The sequence below is a fragment of the Telopea speciosissima genome, chromosome 6, assembly GCF_018873765.1.
Source record: "Telopea speciosissima isolate NSW1024214 ecotype Mountain lineage chromosome 6, Tspe_v1, whole genome shotgun sequence".
In the NCBI taxonomy this organism is placed as follows: domain Eukaryota; kingdom Viridiplantae; phylum Streptophyta; class Magnoliopsida; order Proteales; family Proteaceae; genus Telopea; species Telopea speciosissima.
The window spans coordinates 68,965,867-68,977,564 of record NC_057921.1 but is presented as its reverse complement, the minus strand read 5'-3'; the positions used below and the strand labels follow the sequence as shown (position 1 = coordinate 68,977,564).

The 11,698-nt window shown below is 36.7% G+C and overlaps 1 protein-coding gene across 1 annotated transcript; it reads right to left on the bottom strand.

Annotated features, from left to right (window-relative positions):
• Positions 1-1,138: 1,138 nt before the first annotated feature.
• On the bottom strand, positions 1,139-3,132 carry LOC122665166 (AAA-ATPase At2g46620-like). Its single transcript, XM_043861242.1, has one exon. The coding sequence runs from the start codon at positions 2,992-2,994 to the stop codon at positions 1,504-1,506; it is 1,491 nt and encodes a 496-aa protein (XP_043717177.1). The 5' UTR covers positions 2,995-3,132; the 3' UTR covers positions 1,139-1,503.
• Positions 3,133-11,698: the final 8,566 nt, after the last annotated feature.

Here is an 11,698-nt window from a genome sequence, read left to right as displayed (position 1 = left end):
TCTCATGAAGGTTATTGCTTTGAATATTTGGCAAGATGGGTCAGGGTTGGATTATGCACTTTCAGCAATCAAGTAAAACAAAAGACAGTGAAAACGAAAATTAAATTCAGATTTACCTAATATAATTATGACTGGGTTGTGGTAGCTTACTTGGTCTCGGCACAACCAAATCTCACTCGACAAACACTGGTCCTCGCATTACTGAGCTTGGTAGCGAAGCCTTCTCCAAAAATTTCATCCAATCTCTTCTGATGATTGACATAACAGTTCAGGTGGATCGCAGATGCCCCCAACATCAAGCGCCTCCAACACTAAAGCACCAATTTAGTTCAGCCAATAATCCAAGAAATGAGACATTCTAAAGTCTAGGGTATGTAAAACAAAGTTCGTGAAATTAGACCTGAGAATCTCGGTTTCGAACTACCGATGGATCATGATGCAGCCACGAGCTTTATCACAGTGAAAATTACCGTTGTGAGTTCGAATGCTCTTGGGAGCAGTACTGACAAATCGTTATTGAGTCTCCTGTTTGCTGCCCGAACAGTCCCCTCACATGGGGGTGCGAAATGACGACCTGCAGAAAGCACAAGCTTTCAGGTTACTCAGAGCCGCCTTGAGAGGAGCAAGACCGTTGTATTCCTAAAGGGAGCAACTGTAAGAGCATCTTGCTGAGCACACTAATAGACAACATACCCTGTTGGCCCTTGCAATGTATTCGAAAAAGCCTGGTCTTTCTTCTTAAAGGCAGTCCAATGATTTCAGGTGGGCATTTCTCATTATCAACACTATTCCTCCAGGCTTCCAGCCCACGCCAGCATGGTTGACAATCGGACTCAGAAAAACCCTTCAGCTGTTCGTGGAAATCACTGACAGACCATGAAAAACATCCTAACCATTTAATAATTTATAGAGGAGATCAGAATCGTCAGGGTTAACAACTTTCAATTGCTCGTATTCGATGAAAAGATTGACAGAAAGATTCGTGCTATATCCTTATTTTCGGGAATCATTCGATAGAAAGAATACATGAGAAACGTTGGATGACAACACCCACTACCCAGAATCAGAATGGATGACCACCACCTGTTTCACTGCACAAATTGGAATGAAATACTCCAATTATGAAAAGATCATCTGCTGAAGATCTTAAACATTTGAATCGATTTTGAGCAAAGCTCTCACTCTGTTCACTTTCCCTCTTCTGTAATCGACAATGGGGATTTGTCTTGTTAAACTCGTATCATACAAAGCTGAATTTCTCTCCAAATAAGAATGGTTATTTACAGAGCGGCAAGGCCGGTTTTAAACTATTTTATCATCATCACAAAGCAGATTAAAGAGTTAAACCCATTTGGGGGAAAAAAATACTGTAAATTCCCTTTAGAAAAGAAAAAAACAAAAAACAAAAATAGGGGGCTTCACAAGTTTTCAGAAATATTTTCAGGGAGCTCGTGCCCGAGCCGACTCGTCGGAGATGTCCGGGCACGTAGTGCCGTCAAGTGGTCAACCTTCCTTATCCTTCTCCCTCTCCACCGAACACAGGTCGAACGGCATCGATCTTTTGCTGCTCTTCATCCTCAATAGACCGTAGAGTTTCCTAAACTCTCTCACAGTATGGACGCTCTCCCTGCAAATAACTCCATTGCCACTACCCGAAATTGAATCCCTTGCCTCGTCACCCAATCGCCCGCTCCCTGACGCACTCTCGCTCAATCGCTGCCCTTGCTTCCCCGAACCCCTCCTTCCATCACCGTTCGTTTGGAGCGCGTTGATCACTGACTTCAGTGCTCGACTGGGCGAACTCCTGTTAACGATCATTATCTCTCCGATCTCCGCCTGGCTCAGAGTCGCTCCACCCTGGAAAATCTCCTCCACTTGAGGGAAGAGTTTGTGATCCTTGAGCCCCAAGTAACTGTTGGCCAGAGTTTTGAAAGCAGAGAAATCGCAGAGAGGGAAGTGCAAGTGGACATCGATTCTTCCAGGTCTCAATACGGCGGGGTCGATGTGTTCTTTACTGGTCATTGTGAACACCATCACTCGCTCTTCCCCACAACACGAGAATATCCCATCCATGAAGTTTAGAACTCCAGACAAGCTAACAGGCGTCGATTTCTCGTCGAGGAACCGATCGAGATCCTCGATCACGATCACCGATCTGCTGGTAGTTTGTAAGAGGAGCATCTTCAGATCCGAATCGTCGGAGACTTTGGAGAGATCAACGTCGTACACGTCGTAACAGAGGAACTTGGCCATGGCGGCAACGAAGCTTGATTTCCCGGTGCCCGACGGACCGTACAGCAGGTAGCTCCTCTTCCAGACGCGACCGAGTCGATGGTAGTACTGCTTTGATTTGAGGAACGACTCGAGATCAGACTTTACCTTGTTCTTGAGATCGGCATCCATGGCGACGGTGTCGAGTGTGGACGGGTGCGTGAACGGGACGGATTTCCACCGTCCGCCCGCATAGCGATATTCTGTTTCGGCGTTCGTATAGAGCTTGACCTCCTTCTTCCTCAGTTCGATTTCGTCGGTGACGGAGTGGATGTGTTGGAGGTAAGGACGGAGAATCCGACGCTTGTCTCTCTTCTTGATCTTCAGGACAAACGTCCTGGAAATGTTGGTTCCGTCGTTTCTCGTTTCATTTTTCCAAGAGACTCTCGCGCCAAGGAACGTGTCATGGACTGTCTGGTTGGGATCGAGGTGTAAGATGATGTCGTTCGATTTCTTGCCGGCGAAAAGGTTTGCGAAATCCGAGTCTTCGATCGAAGCCAGGGAGCTCAGGTAGGTGGAAACTTTTCTGTACAGCTGGTTCTCTTGAAAACTATGGTTGTATTCGGGAACTTTGTAGAACTGGTACACATGAAACCGATCGTCAATCGATCTCCACCATTTCTTCAGTAGATACCAGAGAGTCGTTCCCCTTAAGAATAGTCGAAGGACCACAACGACACCAGATACCACGAAAATAAGGGAAATCGGATTGGTAGGGAGCATGATTCCGATCGATACCCGGACTCCGAATTGCTGTCCTCAGAATCGTCGGAGGAGAAGTAGAAGCTTTTATTGCATCGTGAGACAACTCATGAGCTCGATGAGAAGAGCTCAGAAATTCGGAGTTGCAATTTGTCTCAGACAGTTGGAAGAGTTGAGATTCTTCTTCGTTCACGAAAATCCATGGAATTTCCTTCGACGAGATACAGTAGAAGGGTCCGAGTGAGAGAGATAAGTAAGAATAAAGCTTCTTGAACGAACGATCAATCCCTTTTAATGGCGTTCGTGACTCGTGAGACAGCTCTTGGCGGCGAGTTTAATCGGTCAATGGCGGAGAACACAGGGTCCAGGGATCACCAATATGGACTCTGGAGAAAAACATGGACACCAAGAATTATATTTTATTGGGATCAAAAGTGTTTGGTTGATGAACAGTTGGTCAGGTGGTGACCAAGTAAAAGGGATGTTGTACACTTTTACCCAAAAATAAAAAAATAAAGTAAAAGGAAGGAAAGTGAAATCGATTTGTATTTTTTCTAAAAATATAATTATGATTATGTAATTTATGGGATATTGTTCATTCCGATCGACTGTCAAATTTGGCGATCTTGTCTCTTGTCCAATATATTAGGCATCTTCAACAAGACTTCCATAGTTATGACTTATGAGTTGTTCTTTATTCCAAGAAAGTATAATTTTTGTACCCATAATATTGCTAAATGGGCTGTTTGTTTTCCTGAGTTTGGTCGGTGGGAGAACTCATATCCTGAGTCTCTCGCGTTTATTGTAACCAAATTTTTTCCCCCGTTGAGGAAGAATAAACTGTCTCCCCCTCTGCGGGGTTTTTGTGTCAAAAAATATATATATATATATATATATATATAATTTATGGGAAAAGGAACGCCAATCAGTGCCAGGGTGTACCTGTGCCCGAGCATAGTTGTACGTGAATGACCGGTACATCCCTGGTCCTTTCTATCTTTTTAGGGGTGTGTTGGTCATCTCATGTGCAGCAAGCATGGGTGTAGTTACAAGCCGCGTCACTAGTTAGCATTCTTTCTCCCATAATTTTTAAAATATAATTTTCGTATTCTTTTTCAAAAAAAAAATAAAAATGATTGTAACAATATAAAATTATTAATCAGATTTACAATATTTTGAAATTAATTACATGATAATTTAGGTAATAATTACAAAATTTTACCTTTAAATATTGATTTGATTTCAATACCCTTCCTTCTTACCAAAAAGAAAAAAGATTTCAATACTCTTCCTTCTTTAACCGAAAATATGATTGTCAAATATTTAAGTTTCTATAATATGACACTCTCTAAGAAATTATAACATTTGGTGATAAATTTGGGAGCCCACGGGCCACCTCCATGGTAGTATGGTAGGGATCGTTCTTACACACCCACAGGCAAAGGACTCAAGTGGCATAACAAAGGGGTCCAAATTTAATGGTCTAGTAGACTCTTATGGAGGATACACAACAGGGTTGTGTAGTAGTTGGGCATGGACACACACGAAGATACATATTAATATTATAATGAGAAAAAGATATCTACTATAATATACAAGAGAGTATTTAATTGAATTAAAAATATGAAATTTGATATGTGGTTAATCTGAGTGTATAAAAAGTATTTGACATATTTTACTACTTCAATCTAGAGACAAATTTTTTATTTATTTATTTTTATGCTTACATTATACTGTGACTCCATCTCATTGAAAGTGAAGGGAATGAAAAAAAGTGAAATCAATTAAAAAAAGTGAAAACTTTTGTAACGATGATTATATAAATTACCTTAAATTCTTACTAAATATGGTACTAAAATTGTTCAAATGAAATCTTTATTTACCTTCTTAAATTCAAAGATTTTGCTTGTAAAATATAACAAAATTTAATAATTAAATTTAGAATCCTGTTCGAATAATTACACAACCATGTTATATAATGATTATAAATTTTTTATTTTAGTTTGCTTTAATTTCACATCTCTTCTCTTTATTTCCCTTACAACCAGAGATGGAGCCTACATAAGTTTTTTGTACGCGGAGTTCTTTTTAGTGTCATTAGAATTATGAGACCCAATCAACTCTTTAAAGAATAGTTTTTATTTTTCTCTATTATTTAAGTACAGCTATAATACCCAAAATGTGTTGGCATTAGAGTATAATGGTCCTCAATTAAGATTCTTATGATGCTAGCAAAACCCTTTAGAGAAAAAAAAAGGTGAAATTCTTTTCTTTTTCTTTAGCATTTTATAAGGTGGAATGGCATATAACTTTGAATTTTATGGAACCTGAAGCCTCAAAGCTTTTCTGAAAGTGAAAAACTTCCCCACCTTATATATATATATATATGGAGAGAGAGAGAGAGAGATCTTCTTTGCCAACTGGTTGGTTAGTAGGTAATGGTGGCCCTGGAAAATTAGAATATTATGTAATATGTGATGATAGGTTGATGCAGATGGTGGAAGCTATTTCCTGACAAGAAGTTGAATGAGAAAGTATGTCTCTGCATTGTTTAATTTACATATTCTTATAATAATATTTCCAAAGATTGGGGCTTTTTTCTTTTCTATGGAAAAAGATTGGATCCTTTTATTAATTTCCCATATCTAGCGGTGGGAGATTGTTGTGAGCTGTGATTAGAGGCTAAACAAACTTTACTAATTTTGTTTTTTTTAAAAGCAAGCTACTTATTTGAACATATTTAATACTAACTACCATGGTTGGTGGAAAAATTATATTTAATACATTAACAATGCAATCTCAAGTACGAGGACTGCAGCATTTATTCTCCCCCTTCCTCTCCTCCCTTTTCTATGTCAGCATTTGTTCTTAATATGTATATATAGAGTGAAAAACCCAAGTTGCCCTTTGATTTTACTCCATACAAGGGAAAGATGTGGAACTAGACATGCAAATCATAACCCATAAACCCAATTACCCTATTAACAATGAGAGAGAGAGAGAGAGAGAGATTATTGATGTGAACAACATTTGAGCTTGATTGCTAATTGTTGATTGAACAAACAACCAAGAAGGATTGTTTGTTGGTTGGCATATAAGCAAAGTGGTGACAACTGGCCACCTAATTGTTCCAACTTCTATTTGAATTCTCATTAAAGATTCATAAGAATATTTTTAATAAGTAATATTGACCCAACTGTGCCAACCTTTTTCTTTTTTATTTTTACTTAATTTTTTGAGAAAGAGAAGAAGATAAAGTATTATTATTTTTGGGCTTCATAGAAAAATTAGGATCCATATGCTCTACTTCTGCCCTGTCCCTACTGTCGTGTGCTTTACACACAGTAAGGTGGTAAAGACCGCCTTATCCACGTTCGGGCAAGACGCTCGGGCAAAGGTAAGGTGATCTTTTTGCATCTTGCTGTGTATGGGACACACACGACAGTACGGGCAGAGTGGAAGTAGAGGATCCTAATTGAGAAAACTATGGGTGATGCCACTAGTTGATGGGACATCAAACTGATCTTAAAATTTGGAGTGGCAACACATATTCATTTACTCCCCTCAACATGCCACTAGTTTGGACTTTGGAGAGTAAAGAAAATGGATGGGCAAGAAGGTCTTACTTTTTAAGTTTAGGGTTAGGGTAAAAGTTATATTACCTTATCCATTCAATTACCTGTTAGGATGTCTAAGTAGGGTTAGGTAATTTTACATGTATAATCTCTTGGCTCTTGCAATCTACTATTGACAATGTTGAAAGTGGTTAATTTTTGTTAGTTTTGCTCATGTATTTTTTTTTCCTTTTGATGTTGATCTTATCGTCTATTCATGTATATTTTTTGTAAAATAATCTTCATCACTTACCTTGTAGTGAAAAAAAAATTTTGGTTTTTCCAATAGTGGAAACCAAAACCGTACAGCTTATGAGTCTAAAGTCGATTTTCCCTTTCTTTTTATGTGCCCGAGTTTAAATTATATTGAAGATTATGATCTACAATTCAAAAGATTTGTTATTTTCCCTAGTTCCTTTCCTATGGTGCTTTTCTTGTCTTGTCAATTTACACATTAATTAATGGAAATTTTCACTCTCACACAACCGCAAATCCATAAACAATCTTATAAAATAAGGATTACAACTTTTGCATCCCTTCGAAGGTAAGAGTTCATAAGTCGATTATCTAACCTTACCTAGCTACCATAAAGACAAAATGATAATTATAATCATGGGAGAGGATTCTTTGAGCAAACGATGTAGGGGAGCTCCATAATAAGGTGCAATAAAATAGTATCATATATATGATAATTTAATAGCAAAATTATTTTTTGCGAGAAGAAGAGAGATAGATACAAGGAAAGACTTTTTCCAATTATCATATATAGTAATACTACTCATTTTTAATTATTATATGTTTTTTTCTTTGTTACCTTTGCAAGGTATTTGGTTGATACAAATTGATTGGATAGACTTTAGGATAAGCTTTTGTTGAAATGTGAACCCGTGTTGTATGGGGGTGGGCACTCCACTAATTTAAGAAAAGTTAAATATCCTAGTGATATCTAGTGATATATGACTCAAATGAATGAATCCATTTGGTGAAAGCTACCTTTTTAGCTCACAACACAAGAGGGCAGGAGAAGAAGGGGGAGTTTACAATAACAGTTTTGAATTTGTCGCTCTTGTGAGAACTTTGAATAAGAAGGAAATTTTAAAATGAATCTTATAGGAAAAAGACCCCTCTCTATTTGGTGAGATCGAACCTAACAACTAAAAATTATATCCCTTCTCTACCGTTGGATTTAATACAATCTAATGACCAACAATTAGTCAATTTAACTAACTTCTAATGTTTACAATAAATTCTCAACGGTGGACCCAACTTAACGGTGGATCCAACTTCAGCTCTCCAACTTGCCGCTTTTAATTCGTATCATGAATCGAATACGACTCGGATAGTACTATATCTGCATCCACATTCGATTAGCTATCGAACAAATTCAGAAACGAATTTTGACTATTCATTTATACCCCTAACTTTATACAAAGAATGGGCGAAACTGACAAAAGCCATGCAGAGAATGACTTGTGACTTTGTGAGAGGAGGTAAGAGAAGAGGGAGACTGATGTGAAGCCGTCCAATCCCTAATCCATATTTGACAGTTTTGATTCTCTCTCTCTTTCTCTCTCTCTTGACCTTACTCTCTCATATGCTTTTTGTTTTGGTCTGCATTAAAGGGGATGCTATAATATATATTCTGTTTCTCTAGTCTCTTTTCTTCTCTTCTTTTCTGTTCTAACAATTTTTTAGTACCACCGTTGCCGTTGCCGCTGCCGCCGGCCCCACCACCACTACAAATTGTCAAATAGATATTGAGGGGTTTTTGACAATTTCACAAAAGAAGTGATGTATGACACTCACGATTCCTAATGAAACACTGTCATATCGTATCAATTCAACTCTAACTTTATAATAGTCGGTTTGATAGATTCTTTTTCGTTTTTCTTGCATCAATTCTATTCAACTTTATAATATAGTCGGTTATATAGAGTTATCAAAAACACACAGGTTATATAGATTTTTTTTTTTTTTTTTTTTTTGCATCAATTCTATCTAAAGTCATATTTATTACTAGTTCTAAGGTATTTTAAATCTATTTTTAATTTTATTAATTAGTTTTTTTTGAACTGTACCAAAGGTGCATGCTGCGTTTTATTGATCAAATATTGGATTTTTTTTTAAACTTGAAAACCCAATATTTGATCTGATCTTCCACCTCAGTTAATTGCCAAGAATCATTTACAATCCATCATATCCATTGTATCTATTGTACATACCAAACATAGATCAATCTATCTATGTACATTTTATATCTATACATATACATACTTGTAATCTTCAATACAATCAATCAAGAGAAATTACATTTAATTATATCTTAGTTTATTACGCCCAGACACATGGGGTTGACGAAATGACCACTCTATCCCCTTAAATACCCAATTCATGTGTCTAGACAATCAATTTTCTTACAACTTATCATTTATTAGAATTACTTCTAAATAAATTCTAATTTAGGATAGAAATTACTCAAAATAAAGATGTGCCAGCTGCTTTCACATTGATCCACGTTTTTTGACATTTTTGGCCTTTGCTCCACCCTTCTTTTCTCTTTGCATTAGTCTCTCCTCTTTCTCATTTTCTCCCTCAGCCCCATCTCTCTCCTTGGTTTTCTCAAATGAGTGAGGTTGGAAATGGTGGTGATCAGAGAAGTGGAGGTAGAGGGAGTTGGGAATAAAACCCGATATTGTTTCGGGTAATTTTATTAATATCTATCTTTATTTTGGGTAATTTGATTAAAATTAAACAAAATATAAATAATTTAATAATTTGAAATTTTCATTTTTGAATATTCTAATAATTTTTTTAAGGATTCCACAAGCTGATGGTGTTACTGTTGGGGATTCTCTCCCACTAATTAAATATCATTTACCTGAGCCCACATGGTTAAAAATAAAAGAGAAAATAATAAATAAATAAAAAACATGTGTTTTTTTATTTATTTTTCTCAAAAACAAAATATATTTTCCATGCCAATGAATGGTCATTTTGACAAATTCATGAGGAGAAATAGGTGCAATAGGTGAGGTTAGCATTTGTTTTCCAAGGACTTCTTCAATTCCAAATTAGCCTCTTGAAAATCTGCTGATTAATGCTTTTGCATCGTTTCATCCATCCAAATGGTTAAATGGTTTTTAATTTATTCTCTATTAATTTTAATTAATTAAATAGTCTATATATGTTTGCTGACTATGACTCTAATTTGGAGAAGATTGTGATCCATGAGTTCTTGATAAACTGCGATTGCATCTTTGTAGTAAACTAAGGCTAAATTTAACCCTTTACAAGATCCATAAGATCCATGCATGCATGCATGCATACATACATGAATGGATGAATGATGAATGATGATAGAACCATATATATAAGCAAAGCAAGCCTGGGCCATGCATGCATGCATGCCTTCCTCCTATCTTTAAAACATATTCTTTTCCCATCACAGCAACATTAATAGTACTAGAAGTACTAAGTCAAAGTACTACGGCTCTACTAATAAATACTTTAATTTGTCTTATCAAAAAATAATTACTTTAATTTGGTGTCAAATCAACGCTCAATCGCTTACCATTTTACCATTTTGAATATGCTCACCTCAAACGTATTAAGCCTCCCACACATGCAACGAAATCAGATCCGGTGAATAGACCAATTCGAATCAAAAGCGGTCTCAGTTTAATCCCGATTCCTACCATTTCGGACCGAGCGATCCATACATGGTTTCTAAGGTTCAGATGGGTTATGGCTGATTCTGATCTACGAGAGACTGACCAATGTTATAAAACACGATATTGGGTATACTGCTAACTAGATGGGGTCAATCTGCTACAAGGATCCTTGCTCTCCAATCAATTATGTTTGATATCATATAAGAAACGAGACCTAACTTATGCATGTCTTTACTTACTACTTCACTTATATGATTAATTTAAGTCTGTCCCTGGTTCCTTTAACTTCTTTAATCTAGATCAAATCTTTCATTCAAACCAGAATATCCCAAGGCCTCTATTGGGATTGACCATATCACCTTAAACGACTCTCTCGTAGTTCTCATATGACCATGCCACTTGTCAGTCTCGATATTTTGAATTAGTCAGTATACCGGATCAATAGCTCACTTCTTAATATAAAAAAATTTATTTTTTTTGACCAAATCAATGCCATATATATAAATATCAAGCTTTGGTGCATGACACAGATATGTATTGACCAATAGAATGCGGACACTTACCTTAAAACTGAGAGACACAAAATATATATATATTATCATCATCGATCATGAAATTTCAAGCTCAAATCATCTCAACCGATACAATTCAACTAATTCATGAAGATGATCTTGATCATAAATTGGCAGTTTGGCATCCACGGATCGATGAAACAAGACAATAATAATAAAGGTGGTGTTGCATCATGCTGCTCTTCTTCTGGTTCAAATTTACTCTAAATTTTGAAGAAAAAATAAAAATCTTAATTTAAAAAATTCATTGGCTCAACTCAACTCAAGGTTTCCCTTTCGAAAATCCTAGTGAGTCCACTCCACCTCAAAAAAATAAATATTCATGGTCTAAGTTTAGTCTGATTCATGACACTTGTGAATAATACATTTGTTGTACGTCCACAAAAAAATCCATGTAGGATGAGATTTTTATCATATCAATATATAAGGAATGAGAGAAAGTTTTGTGTCTGGAAGTGTGGTCTACGCCAGTATTCCATGAGTCTATCTCTCTCTCCTCTCCATATGAAACGACACCTCTGCCCCCTCGTTTTGAGGAGGCCACACTCCCAGATAAACCCATAACATATATATGAAATAAGTTTTCTCTTTCTTTCTTTGTGCGGGTGTGGGTGTGTGTGTGTGTTGGGGCTTGTGAAAGCAATCCAAGTTTTGGCTGATACTTATGTGTCTCAATGAAAAGCTAAAAATAGACTAAAGAGGACCATGACAGGAGATTTGTCGCCAAAAAGCCACTAAATCTATAATGCTAACACAAAATGTTCCAACATGTTAAAACAAAAAAAAAAAGGCAAAAGCTTATCTGGTTTGCTGGTCAAAGATTGGATTGGTGGTCTAGAGATCCACCATGGAAAGAATATTAAATAAC